At 34.4% G+C, this 14,811-nt stretch overlaps 2 protein-coding genes across 6 annotated transcripts in view; one reads left to right on the forward strand and one right to left on the reverse strand.

Annotated features, from left to right (window-relative positions):
- The window catches only part of LOC129944513 (anoctamin-1), a 40,101-nt gene extending 30,988 nt beyond the window's left edge, over positions 1-9,113 (reverse strand). For 2 of the 5 annotated variants that reach the window (XM_056053996.1, XM_056053992.1), the window contains exon 1: positions 7,440-8,875. In XM_056053996.1, the coding sequence (XP_055909971.1) occupies positions 7,440-7,452 (13 nt within the window). In that variant the 5' untranslated portion in view covers positions 7,453-8,875. Of the gene's footprint in view, positions 1-7,439; positions 8,876-8,903 lie in introns of those variants that run through there. The other 3 variants (XM_056053994.1, XM_056053993.1, XM_056053995.1) reach the window with 3 other exon arrangements.
- Positions 9,114-13,692: 4,579 nt separating this feature from the next.
- On the forward strand, positions 13,693-14,580 carry LOC129946051 (glycine-rich selenoprotein-like). The gene is made up of 2 exons (XM_056056074.1): positions 13,693-13,874; positions 13,936-14,580. The coding sequence occupies exons 1-2, from the start codon at positions 13,856-13,858 to the stop codon at positions 14,256-14,258; spliced, it is 342 nt and encodes a 113-aa protein (XP_055912049.1). The 5' UTR covers positions 13,693-13,855; the 3' UTR covers positions 14,259-14,580.
- The last annotated feature ends 231 nt before the right edge of the window (positions 14,581-14,811 follow it).

The following is a 14,811-nucleotide window of genomic DNA, read 5'->3' on the forward strand; positions in this document are numbered from 1 at the left end:
TGAAGACTTGCGAATTATTTTGAAGTTTATACCTCTGCGTGTAAAGATTGCAACACCCCCGCCTCTACGACAACTTCTATCACAGCGAAACACATTAAACCAATTTATGTTACAAAAACTATCATGAGAGAACCACGTTTAACAAACACAAACAATATCAATATTTGAATTCTCAAATAAATAACGAAATTCATCTATCTTAGGATTTAAACTTTGGGCATTTAAATGGCAGACCTTCAAACCATCATACTGCTCCCCTAAAACTCGTATCATTGAGAGCGTAGATCCATGTTCACTCCCTAATAAAATTATAATCAGCCATTATTATAAATAATAAAGCGATAAGGACCAAAAATAGTCCAACGCAAAACAAAAAGGATAAAAAGCTGCATGAACACTTTAGCAAGATTTTTAAAGAATAAAGACACGGCGATGATGACAAAGAGATAAATGAATTTATATATGTATATCTAAATTAGGATTCATAATTGATTATAATAATAATAAAAAAAAGAAAACTTTAATAAAAGAAGTTATGGGAAGGCAATTAAAGATATATCTAAAAGAACATCGATGTTGTCCACTATAAGAGCTTCATCATTGCGGTACTTTTTAACGTACACAAAACCTCTCATAGTAAATGCCAAAAACAGATGTTCATCATTTTTCATCTTTATTGCATTTTTTATTTGGTTTATTTTTTTTTATATAAATCAACTTATAATTAAAATGCGCACTTGATTTTCATGTACTTCTATATTCATACTTATGTATTTTAAAAAAAAAATCTAAAACCCAACGAAAAGTTGTTAATCAATTTAAAAAGAAAAAATAATAAAATACTATTTTAAGAACATTAAAAGATTACTAAATTGCAATTTCACCTTTTTTTAATCGTTGATATTGACCTTTGCATAGAAAAACATTGTGATTTCAATTTAGTTTAGTATAAAAAATACAATAATAATTATACTCGTTCTGGTGACTGAGTCATGGGTTGTCATTTTAAAATAGAACTATCAGATCAATCATTTCCGATGTACACTTTACTATGACTAAAGCTGAACTCAAAACGACAATTAGCCTTCCTAACTTTGGCAACAATTGCTTATTCACTTAACTAACAAAAATCAAACAAAAACACATTTTGTTTTTCTGAATTGTTATCTAAATAAAGATGATGAATTATTGATGAATGCGACTATTGAATGCGTACATACGTACATCATGTGTAATCGAAAATTAATTCAATGCTAATGTGAACGAACGTAGCTAGTTTCCATGTGGACAAGGGTGTTGCCATCTTTATGCACATGTCTGGTCTATTTTAAAGTGTTTCCACTATTTTTTACAGAAATAATATGATTCATTTGAAATACTAGTTTAACGGGTATTGCACTTCCTGAAAGATGTTAGGACATCTTGTTCTAGGTCTACAGACAATTCTAGGTCTGCTCCTTTCCCTATAAGACTTGAAAGAACGAGAAGGGTTTAGAGCTAGTTACACTTCTGAAAACTCGAAATATCTAACCCGTCTTGTATTATTATTATTATTATTATAAATTCTTTAGTTGACCAAAACTCGAAAAACATTTGAAAAATTATATAAGAACATTAGCATGACAAAAATATATTTGCCGTCTGCCTGAGAATTAAAAAAAAAGAAAGTTTAAGATTATAGTAAGTTTATAAATAGATTATGTAGACAATTAAATAAATTAATTGAATTTAAATAAGCATAATATCCAAGTTTATAAAATACGAGGGTGGATTGAAAAATTTCCAACCTGACCAAGAAAAACAACGTTTTTAAGATTTTTTTTTTATTTCTCAACATAATCTCCTCCAAGGCTGATACATTTCTCATAGCGGTGTTCTAGTCTAGTAATGTCATCTCTATAGACTGATTCATCAAACTCCTCAAAATACCCATTTACAGCTTGAATTACTTCTTCATTGTCCGCAAATCTCTTACCACCAAGCCATTTTTTGATGTTAGGAAACAGATAATAGTCACTCGGGGATAGGTCTGGAGAGTAGGGAGGATACGGCATCAATTCAAACTTCAGATCGTTGATTTTAGCCATCGCAACGATTGATTTGTTTTGATTGGCTGTTAGCAAACGCGGCACCCATCTTGCGCAGAGCTTTTGCATATGCAAATGTTGGTGCAAAATATTTGGCACACGTTCATTTGACATCTTACAGGTCTTAGCTATCTCATGCACTTTTAATCTGCGGTCTTCCAGCACTAATTGATGGATTTTTTCGATCATATCTGGAGTTGTGACCTCAACAGGGCGTCCTGAGCGAGGCTCATCAGAGGTGCTCACACGACCCTTTTTAAACTCGGAAACCCACTGCTTAATGGTTGAATATGATGGGCAGGATGTCCCCAATGTTGAGTCCATCTCTTCTTTGATTTCCTTCGGCTTTAACCCCTTCAAATAGAAGTATTTGATGACAGCTCGATTTTCCAACTTTTCCATTTTTCAGAAAAACACAGAGGCGCCTTGTTCAGTGTGCTCTCAAAACTAACCTAAACTAACATGGCGATCGGGCGGAAACTAAAGCTACAAGCTATCTAAAGACGGTACTATAGAACGCCACCTCAAGGTAGGCCTAGTGGCGCCATCTTTTGGTCAGGCCGGAAACTTTTTAATCCATCCTATTTTCCTCGTTACATCTTAAATAATAATGATTCATAAATATACATATATTTAAAAATTTAAAATTACTCTAAAAAACTGTTTCGGTAATCTAAGGCATGATCAATAAAATTGTAAAGGTCCTTCCAACCCCACTCTCCGTTTAAAATTTGTATCGCTTCCTGGTGATTTAGACAGCTTTTTGAAAAATAAAGTCTTCAGAGTTCTTGACGAATTGGACAAACGGCTAAAAAGTGGTTGACATCATCGATTTCATTTCGATTGCAGAGGTTACACCTGGGATTATCATTTCTGTGAGGTTTGTAATTCAGATTTAGCATCTCAGTTCTTGCTTTACACAAAGTACCTATTTGATATGCAGAAAGATTACTATTAAAATAGTTGTTTACAAACAAAGTGTGATTGAGTTGCTTATAAACCAATCTGCTTGGTGATGTTCGAGCCCTATCCAAAAACTTGAGATACAATGAATTATCAACCAACCAACGCATACCATTCTTTAAACGGAGATAAATTCCTTCGGAATGCGAAATCCATCATTTGCTTATGAAGATTTTCGTTTGACCTTTGCATTACTTTTACTATGTAATGGGCATTAAATTTAAGATTTTTTTAGAAAAATCGGAGGGATCCCTGATTCCGCATGTATAGCGTAAGTTGGTGTAGAGTTTGTAAGTTTAAATATTCGTTTAAAAAAGAAGCGTTGCACTATCTCAAATACATCGAGATCTAGGTAACCAAAAACTTGACTGGCATAGCATAGTAGCTTCAAAAACTCTAAATTTAGCTGAGATGCCTATGTACTTATTGCAGAAGATTTTGTTCCATATAAGGATTATTGCAGTTTTTGCTGATAAGCATTTTTCCTTAACATGGGGCCGGAAATCTAGATTGCTACAAAATAGAACACCTAAATACTTAAATTGGTTAACCACCTCATGCTTCTAGCGGGTTTCTCCTTCGACGGGTGCTTTCAAAAATCATAATTTTTGATTTTGAGGTATTTATATTCAGGTCCCATTTATCAGAAAAGTTTTTAAGTCTATTAATTTGTAACTGTAATGTGGTGGAGTTGTCCGACAACATCAAGGTCGTCCGAATAAAGTAGTACCTTAATAAGTAGATTTCCAAACCTAACACCCCCAGGAAAATCACGGGAGACATCGTCAATGAAAGGGGCGAACATAATCGGGCTTAAGGGGCAACCTTGGGCCACATCGCAATCAGTGTTAAAGAAGCTGGATATGGAACTCCCACTTGACACAGTAGCGCAAGTATTGGTGGTGAAGTTTATAGTCTTAAAAATTTCATCGATATACATAAATTTAATAATTTATAAACTAGTGAATTCCGGTTGATAGTATCAAATGCTGCCCTAAAATCAATGAAAAAGACATAAAGTTTTTGTATGTTATCGATGAAACGTTTTGCTATATTGGAGAGTGCGAAGATTTGATCCACAGTAGAATGACCAGAGCGAAAACCAGGGGCTGCGGACAACAAAATAATTCCGGATAATCAGTTCGGGTTCAAGGCGGGTCATGAGACAATTCATGCTGCGTCTAAACTCGTTTCTGATATCCAATGGAATAAATCAAAACAACAATGCACAGTTGCTGTTCTGGTTGATTTGGAAAAGGCCTTTGACACCGTATGGTTAGAAGGTCTTTACCTAAAACTGAGCAGGCTTGGCATAAGCAAGCCATTGTTGTATATACTTTATGATATGCTTAACGGTAGAAAGTTTGTTGTCAAAAGTGGCAATGTAACTTCCACCACAACATTCACAATTAAAAATGGACTTCAACAGGGAGCGGTGAATTCGCCGATTCTCTTCAGCATTTACATCAGCGATCTGATAGGTAGTCTTACAAAGGCAATTGCGTACGCCGACGATCTAATTGCGTACAGAACGGCCCGAAAGGTTGAGGTTATTAGAATTCTCTTGCAGCGTGATTTCCACAAGATTCAGCGATATTGCGACGACTGGAAACTGAAAATAAATGTCCAGAAGTCGGAGACAATTCTGTTTCGGACTCCGTTGGCTTGGGCCACGAGGGATACGTGCAAGAATTGGCGCAAGATGGTCATCGTTGATCTTCATGGGCAGCCATTAGCGAGCAAAAGTGGGATGAAGTACCTCGGTATCTGGTTAGATCAGTATTTATATTTCGACAGACATATAAATGCTGCTCTGACCAAGGCCAGAGGAGCTTTTGCTCTGACGAAACGGCTGTTTTTTAGCAGTCGGCTTGACCCCAGAGTGAAGGTAATTTGCTACATGGCCCTCATTAGGCCAATGATCGTTTATGGTTGTCCTGTGTGGTTCAACGTTGCTACTTCCCAGATGGAGAAGTTTCGGGTGTTCGAGCGGCAGTGTCTACGACGCTGTACCGGCTTATATCGAACAGCCGAGTCTTCTAATGTGCATTATTTTTCCAACGAGGTCCTATAAAACGGGGCTCGAATCAAAAGAATTGACAATTTCGTGATAAAACTCGTTCGAGGTCACATTGCAAGAGCTATGTCTTCGACCAACAATTTAATTTTCGGGGCGTTCTATCCGAACGACGAGTATTTTGAGAGTACACGCTTGAGCGGCTTCATTCCCCCAGAGGCATTCCTCTTTTTAGATAGATGCGGTCTGATACAGGACAGATTGGCAGTCCCGTTAATCTACCACGTCAGAGGAAGAACCGTGGAAAGGCGACTCCCGTACAATCGGGACGTCATGGCACAAGGTGGAGCAGAGCTCCTTCGGTTCAGTAGGGCTGTGTCCGAACGGGACCGAACTGATAGGGTGAAGCAGGAGAACCAGTTTTGGTGGCTTCAATCGGCACTTGATAGTGGGTAGTCGGGATGGGGTTTAAGCCTTGGCCGGCTTACATACTTGTTTTATAGTTTTAGGTTTAGTTTTAAGTAGAATAGGCATGGTGGCACAAAAAAATACAAAAAAAAATAAAAATATAAAAGAAAAAACAAAAAAAAAATTAAAAAAAAAAAACATGGAATTTAGAAAACAAACAAAATAAAAAAAAAAAAACATTCACAAAAAAGACAGTAAAATATAAAATCAAAAAAATTTAGATTTGCTGCTGCGGTTGTTCTAGTTTTAAGTAGTTTATAGGTAGAATAGGTAGTTTAAGTTAGCTTTAAGTTTTATATTAAGGACTTTATTTTAAGTAGTTTTTAAGTAAAAATAAAAAAGGACCTTGATATTAGTTTTTTCTCATAATTTTCTAATAAATACAAAATAAATAAAATTTAAATTGAAGTAAAATAGATCTTAGGGCCGAAAGGCATTAGTAGTTACTGTTATAGTTTAACTTAGAGTGTCTGTATGGGACCATTAAGTTAGTTGTAAGTTATGGATAATTAGGCTAGTTTTATGAATTTTTGTCTAGCTTTAAGATAGGTTTAAGATTGAATAAATAAAAATGAATTAAAAAAAAAAGAGCGAAAACCAGCTGGGAAAGTGCTAAGCAATTTGTTTTCTTCTACCCACCCCTTAAGCCTGCAGTATAGAATTTGGGTAAATATTTTTCTCAAACAAGGAAGAATCGAAATGCCCCTATAGTTTGCTGGCGAGCTAGGATCTCGCCTTGTATATCATCAAATAAATTTAATATCTTTTAGACACATACAAAAATAGCAATAAAACCAAACAGAAATGTTTATATTTGGATGAGTGGGCAGTAAAATTAACAATCACTTATTAAAATAAAAGGTCTACCACGCCTTTGCTTTGCTTACTGTGAATTAAAATAAATGTTTTTTCTTTACATTTGTACAATACGCATCTCATTAAACGTTACAATGTTTATATTGAATTACAGTGACCCAGATAATCCACTGTGAGCATATTGTTCTCCCTAATCTATCATTCTATGACCAAACTTTGGCCTTACGTTCTCGAACTTCTATGTGCAATGTAGTGTAATTTAAACGGCTTTAAAATAGCCTACACTAGAACTCTGTGTAATGTGATAAGAATCCACCCTACGGGCCTGGTGGCTACTTGCATAGATTCAATTATTATTATTTTTATTATGGTCCTCCTTTTTTGAATTCTGATACATGGGGTTACGTCAGTCTTTAAACATTTCACTTATACACTATTGCTGTGAGTATCATCAAAAAAAAAAACACAAATAAAATAAACATCTCTCTATTAAAATAATAATGTAGGTAAATAGTAAAATAGAAAAATAAAAACAATCAAATGTATAAACAAGGGTCGAATCGAACGAGCGAGCGAGCGAGCTTTACAAAAATGGAATTTCAAGAACATAACATAAAAGCGCACCCCTCGCACTTTTTATTTTGCAGCTCCAAGCATCATCTGCAACTTAACTAAATGTGTACAAACAAAGTAAAACAACAACTTTAATAGTACTCACTTTTAGATGTTTTATTTTGCTTTTATTTTTGCTATTTGTTTGATCAAGATAGATATAAAAATACAATCAATATGGGGTCGTGGGTTTAAGGCAGGGTGGAAGAGAGAGTAGCATACCAAACAAAACAATGATAAGGATAAGAGAAAAAGAAAGGATGTGCTAAGTAAATATTTTATTATGTACAATTGTATGTTTTGAACTTTTATTTTGTTTTAATTTAATTTTTTTCCAAACATTTAAAACAACACCGCATTCTTGAGAGAAAGAAAACAAAATAATAACGAAACAAAATTTAACGAACAACACCATAATATTATCGAATCACATTTAAAACATTCAAAATATTTGGCCACAAAAATTAGATAGTTACCAGGAGAATACATTTTCGCAATGCGTAAAGCTTCAGCAAAACCGTTTGCGACGATGTTGTTGCTGTTTTGCTGTTATTCTGGCGCAGGTCAACCGGTCAACTTTCTTTTCACTTCCTTTTCAAAAGCAGCAAATTTTAACACGCGACTTACTAACTATATTCTATTTGGCAATGGCATGGAGTACGATATTCTTTAGCCGGCAACGAACAACAGGTCAAACGAGTCTTACAGGAAAGATTGAAGTTTATTCTTCTTTTTTTTGTTTTGCTGTACTTCTTGTTCAAACCAAACCGACCCACGAACCGAAACCGAAACCGGAATGAGATTTATTGCCTCGAAAGTCGAAAAGTTAGAACACACTTGCTGCTCGTTCTCTTTCTTTCTGTCTGTCTGTTGGGTCTGTCTCTCTGGTATTTACTATTTCGATGCTGAGTTCTGAAATCGCGCACCGCCACCACCACAACATAGAATGACTATGACCGACCGACCATCTACAATCAACATTTGGCACTCTTTGGACTGAGACTGAAACTGATTAAACGCAAGTTTAATTCCACGAGTTGGGTTGTCTTATTTAGCTTTTAGATAGTTTGACGGTTCTCTCGAGGGGGTCTGGTATTATATTTGGTCGTCGATCGTTTGCGTTTCTATCTCACCGATGAATTAGATTTGAATTCGCTTTCGCATGGAGGACGGCAGTAGTAGTTGCTTTGTTTTTGTAGCTTAATTCCTATTAGCATTTTCATTGAGGTGACGGGGACGAATGATACAAGTGGGGACAGCTGTACAAAACGACTCACGTACCTACACACTACAGATACCGACAGACCGACGTTTGCTTATGGGGAGCAGTCGGTTTTGGTCGTTGTTATCGCCGCCGTACGCTCGTCGCCGGCCGCACCGCTGCCGGTGACCTCTCCGTTAAGTTTAGTTTTCCATTTTTATTTGGCCAAACAACCTGCTGTTAGTAGCTTTTGCTTCTGCGAATGGAACTCAAGTGTGACGCATTCAAGAAGACGACGAGGGACGCACGGAGGGAATCTTTTCTTTTTTTAGCATGAAGTGTTTTCTTTTTTTTTATTATTTAACAACAACTCTACCTAGTTGTAGTCATCAAGTTTAGTTGCTTCACCCGCTAAGATGTGTTTAGTTAGAATTTAGTCACACGGCTGAGATGCTGAGTACTGCAGCTGATTTGGCAAAGAAGCAATAAACACATATATTTCACACCAAACAAATCTAATCAAAGTTTAGCGATTAGCGAATTAAAGAAGAAAAACTTATTAAGAGAACAAAAATCTAATTTCGGCTGCGATGGCTTTTGGAAAACTTTTTAGGTGTGTAAAGAAATTTTGAGTGGTTTTTCTGTTTAAATAATATTTGCTAAATAGTAAACATTACAATTTTGATTGGAACCAAATCGTAAATATAACTAGGAACTTAACTTACAACAAAAAACTTACGTTTTTAACTAATTACGGGTGAATATTTTATTAATAATACATTATTCGTCACACAGTAAGATACAGATTTGTATGGAATTTCTACTTTTAAGGTTTATATTTATTTAAATATATAAAAATACAAACTAAAGTATGGATGAAAGTTGGACGTCGACGTTTTTTTAACTGAGACTAGAAGCTTTTCACTTTTTGTTGATTAATTTATTTATGTTTGGCAAATTACGTCAGTTTCATTCAACAAAAATAAAATGACGTATGTGTTTGATAGTTTTTTTTTTTGTTGAGGACTTTTTTGACAGATGAAATGACAAGACAAGACGTCAGAAAATAAATAAGGGGTTTTTAGTGGGGGATATTCCAAAATGTCAAGAAATCCCCATATTATAGGGTAAAGTGGTAAACGTTGATATTCATGTAACGATATAATTTTCTACTTTGTAGAAAAATATAAATTTCCGAAGAGGGTTTACATAAATTTACGTCATTCGATACGTTAAATTAAAAAGTGATTCTGTGTTTTGATTTAATTACATTTTACAAATATTTTCGCTATTCAAAATGTCAAGAACTAGCTATAAACCAAAATTGTATAAACAAATCGCTTTAAATGAATTGTTGATATTGGAGTTATTTGGTGAAAATGATGGTACCTACCTATGAACGTGAAATGTACATAATTTCTGAAATTTTTAAATTGAACCTTTTATAAATTAGATAAACAGCAAGAGAAAGAGGACGAGATAAGAGAAGAGTTGATGATCCTTATGTTAATTGTTGAAAATTCCCGATATGCAGCTCCGTTTTTGCAGCATTCTGTGAATAAATCGAACATATTTTTGGAAAATGTCGTGCCTCATTTGGATGAAGTACGGTTCAAGCAGATCGTTCTTGTCAATTGGGCAAATTTTAATATCATCCTAGTTAAAGATGACGAGTTTTTTCATGGACCAAGACCATGTCGACAGTTACCTGTTAGAACACAGCTTGACGATAGTGCTTTATAGATTGGGATCTAGTGGAGAAGGAGCTTCGATTGCCAAAATTGCAAGATTGTTTGGTATTGGTGACGGTGGTACAATCCAGGTAATTAAAGATTTTTCTATAATTGAAATTGAAACTTTCATATACATATGTAGTTTGTTCTCAGAATATCACCCAAAGAGTTTTTAAGGCAATACTTAAACTTAAAAACAAATATCTGTTTTGGCCAGATGCACCAGAGCGGAAAAATTTGACTTTGGAAACGTTAAATGAACTCCCGCTATTAGTAATTTTTGTAGTTTGGTTAACAAAAATTTGTATACGAAGTGATACGAGATAAATAAAGAGGAAGATATATTACACACAATTTTATTTTGAATTTACTATCCATTACCATAGCATGAATTATAAAACGCGGTTTTTTGTTTGATAGATATGTGCAAATAAATAATAATTATAGTAGTTTTAGAGCGAGGAAACATTTATTCACTTTCTCACTTCACTTGTTCACTTTTTTTACATACAAAACACGAAAAATGGTTGATTTTGACATTTCTTCCGTTTCTTGTTCGGTGTTGCCACATTTTCACGGCAAGGAATAGACTGCCTCGACTTCTGATAAACACTTTTATGGACCCCGGCGATGTTCTCGGCCGATCTTGCTTCCTTGAAACTCCGGGGCCTTACAAATAATCAAAATTAAAGCTCACTTAAATACTTAAGGGGGTTTAAATATTTGTCATGCCAATAAACATTTTATTAGTTAGTTTAAGTGCTAACGTTCAGCTTAATTTTATTGTTGGGAATCTCAACTATAAACGGACATTTAAATTATACTTCATGCTTTGCTCTGTTATCTTGACAGAACACGCAACAAATACATTTTAGGTTACAAGAAATGAGATTTATTGTGATTGTTGTCGGCTGATTGCTCGTGGCAATATTTTATAAAAAAGTAAGTCGAATTATAGTTGTTTTAATACATAATTGTGATTATGTTCTAATAAATAAATATCATTTTAGAAATGACTGAAAAACGGACAAGAATTGTGCCTTTAAATGAATATTCATTGAATTCACTAGAAGTTGGTTCGTGAAAGCTAACTAAATCATACCAAGAGTCATTAATATTTTTTTAACAAACTGAAGTATTTTGTATTTTGTGACAAGTACATAAGTAGAAAAAAACTATTTTGAAATTAGTTTATAAGCGGTATGCTTTTTTTCGAGCACGGACTGAACTTTATTGTGATTTTCATTGTGGCATTTTAAGTAGGAAAAGTATTTAATTTAGTTTTAAAACATGAACAAATGTATGTAGCTTTTTTAAGAAGTCATTTACAAATGATTGATACTCAAAAATTTGATTTTTTTATTATTTTTTCTCTCAAAAATTTCGAACCATTTATTATGTATAACTCTCAATAATTCGTAGTGTTTTCACAAATTAATGAGAGTCGACTGTTAAAATACAGTTTGAATTAAAAAGCGAATTTCAAATAATATATGGGCTTAGTTTTGTTTTATTATCTAATAAAATATTTTTCAATAAATATGTCTTCGGCCTTGCATCAAGGCATCATCATTGTTGTTATCATCATTCTGATTTAAATCACCATCAGAAAGTCATTTAAGTATAAGCATTTTTGTTTGATGTTCTTTTTGTATTTTATACCATTCGAAGAACCCTTTGCAATGCTATGTAGAATGCTGATCGCAACTATCAAAGCCTTACCAATTTCATAGTTCAGTTATCTTCCGTTTGAGCTGCCCAAACAAACATTCGATGTGGTTCCTAGTGCGTATATGGCTTATACTGTTCTGAGAGAATGGCAAAAACTCTAAATGGTGTCAATAATATTTTCAACCCGGGTATCCAGACTCACCAAGAATAACACCTCCTTGTAAATCCATATTTTGTAAACGGTGATATACATATGGACGATTCTCGTCATATTCTGGAGTTGTGAGGTGAACCTCTCCAACGGGCAACAAGAGAGAGTAAGATGTTGACTTGCATCACAAACAACCTAAAAGAAAAGAATTGTACCACCTCTGTTTGTTTCTGAGGAGATGTCTTCCCACAAAAGATCAATAATGAATCTGGCAGTTGTCTTATCAAATCTTGAATTTATTGAATTTATTTGTTTTAATTTTCATGTTGATGCCGGGAAACAAAAAGATTTACTGTGTCGTCATATTTTCAAAATGGTTCAATTTTGTCTTTTTATACTTTTTGCCTCCTTGCTTCATCCACATCTTCGAAGATATTTATATCTTCTATTATTGAATCGTCTGAATCCATTTCGAAATTTACATTTTATGTTTTATTTATATTAGCAAATTTTACTAATTCAATTCAATGCTGTCTTTTTGACAAATAATGTAGTAGATATTGTAATAGAAGGCTTATTAGTAAAAGGCTTGTTTATTTTGGTTATTAGTATACACGCAAATTAACTCGCTGTTAAAATTTAACTTGACGATACCTAAACGTGTGCTTAGCGATTTATTATTGGTAAGGCCCCGGGTGTTGACTGATTGTTTACTAAAGCGGTCGTCTCAAATTTGGACAAAAAACGTTGAAGAATCGACTGTAAAGGGCCACCACGTCTACCGCAAAGTAGACGCAACGTTTGCATTAACGAACACTTATTTTGATAATAAAGTTTTATCATTTGAACGTGCTTCTCAATCTTGTAACTTGCCATGATGATTTGGCATAAACAATTGAATAATAAACAAGATTTGATATATGCCACCAAAAGAAATTGGCCTAAAAAACCTTGTATTACTAATTATTGCTTAATAATTCACAACTAATTATTACTAATTATAGGTTCCAAGTAGCTTTACAGTTAAGTTACTTTCATATTGTGAAAGAGAGGTCTTGAAATTCCAAAGGAGATCTTGAAATATTAAGGAAGGTCTTCAAATTCCAACACAGGTCTTGAACTATCATGGAAGGTAGTAGTACCTGTGGCATGATGATTAGTGCGTTGGACTGTCATGCAAGGGGTGTGGGTCCAATCCCTGCCTGTGCCATCTTAATTTAAAATTTAAAAAAAAATAATTTTCGCGGGTACTGCCTCTTGCGATGAATTGACAATTCCTTCAAGAGTAATTGTTGTCATGAAAAAGTGTTTTCTCAAATTAGCCGTTCGGATTCGGCCTAAAATTGTAGGTCGCTTCCATTCCTGACAACAGTACTCGCACACAGGAATGGTTGCGAGTTGTAAGTCACTATGCCCTGGTTCACAACGGACTGTTGCGCCACCCAATTTATTTATTGTTTTCTAGAAACTTCAAGGGATATATTAAAATCTAGGGAGATTTAGAGATTTCAGGAGTGGTCTTAAAATATAGGGGGATCTGGTGATTTCAAGAGAGGTTTTTAAATATAATGATAGGTCTGGAGATTTCAAGGGGGTCTAGAGATTTCAAGGGAGGTCTGGAGCTTTCAAGGGAGGTCTAGAAACTTTAAGGGAGGTCTGGAGGTCGTGAAATATCTATGACGTCTTTAAATATATTCTCTTACTGTAGGCTGAAACTTACAGGCAACTTTTTATATCAAAGAAGCATTTTTAAATTTATTTTTAATTTTCCATTGATAATAACAATTATTGAAATAAATAATGTGATTTCTTTTTTCCATACATTTTTACAAATTAAACGATAAAACACACCAACTTACAACTTAATTGCGATCGTACGTCAGCCTTAAACACAGCTGTGCAACATAAAAAAGTAATCTGAACGTATCGGACCAAACATAGAATAATATGCCCTATTAAATGTTGGCGATGGTCAAATGTATACACGTCATTTTTATGTTTTTTTTTTATCAGAACAGAAAACAGAATCAGAAAATCGAAAATTATCCTGTTTTGTTAAAATTATAATTAAATATACAAAATAAACTGAAACTGTTGTATTTTAAACCAAATTAAACTGTTTAAAAAGTATTAAAAATGGTCTATATATCTAAGGGTATTCTCCATCTACTACTTTTCAATGAACAAACCTTTGTTTACTGATTTTTCAATTTTAGATGGACAAGTCCTTGACTATAAACCATGGACAGTCGATAGATTTCTTGGAATGTTTACGGGCTTCTTTGTTTTTATTGGGACCTTTTTCCGTACGTTGTTAAAACCTTTACTTGATCCGCAAAACAGTGGAAGTGGTGGACGCGATAGTCGTGGGAGTAGTTGGGGAAGTGGTGGAGGTGGAGGCGGCGGCGGCGGTGGAGGAGGTGGTGGTGGCGGTGGCGGTCGGTTCCGTCCCAAGTACGATGGCTTACGTCCTAATCGAAAAATTGGACGCATAGTCCATACACAATCCACCTGTCCAGGTGGAGGCTGCGGACGTTGATCTAGCCGTCGTCGTCAAACGTGTTTCTGTAGCACGTTAATTGCGCTGGTGTCCTGTCATTTGTTAAAGCAATTGACAGCCTTCCCTTGGGAAGTGCTTGTCTGTATGACGAGCTGTTCGTAAACTCAATCTAAAGAGAAGAGCAGCTCCGAAGAAAATGTTCTTTAATAAATGGCTGCCCCAGTCGATATATTTTACAATGCCCCGTCATCGTATTTGTATCTAACTAATCTTCCCTTTAGAGTTTTTTTCTGACGTATAACATTTTAAAATTTAATTTCTTTCATTTTGAATAAAAATATAATATATTTTAGCATTGCAATCAATTTTGTTTTAAATATAAGATTTGGCGTGTGGGTGTGAATGATAGTAATATTTTCATTTCTTTCTATGACCATAATTGATCCATAATGATCTCATATATTTTATTTTGTTTCTGGTTTGAACTTATTTTATATTCTTTTGTGAACAAAATTTGTGGGGCTGGACCATTATTAAGAAATAAGCTATAAGCTTTTTTTTAAGAGATTTTGTACGATATAAAAAGTAATAC

This window comes from Eupeodes corollae, chromosome 2, assembly GCF_945859685.1.
Source record: "Eupeodes corollae chromosome 2, idEupCoro1.1, whole genome shotgun sequence".
Taxonomy (NCBI): domain Eukaryota; kingdom Metazoa; phylum Arthropoda; class Insecta; order Diptera; family Syrphidae; genus Eupeodes; species Eupeodes corollae.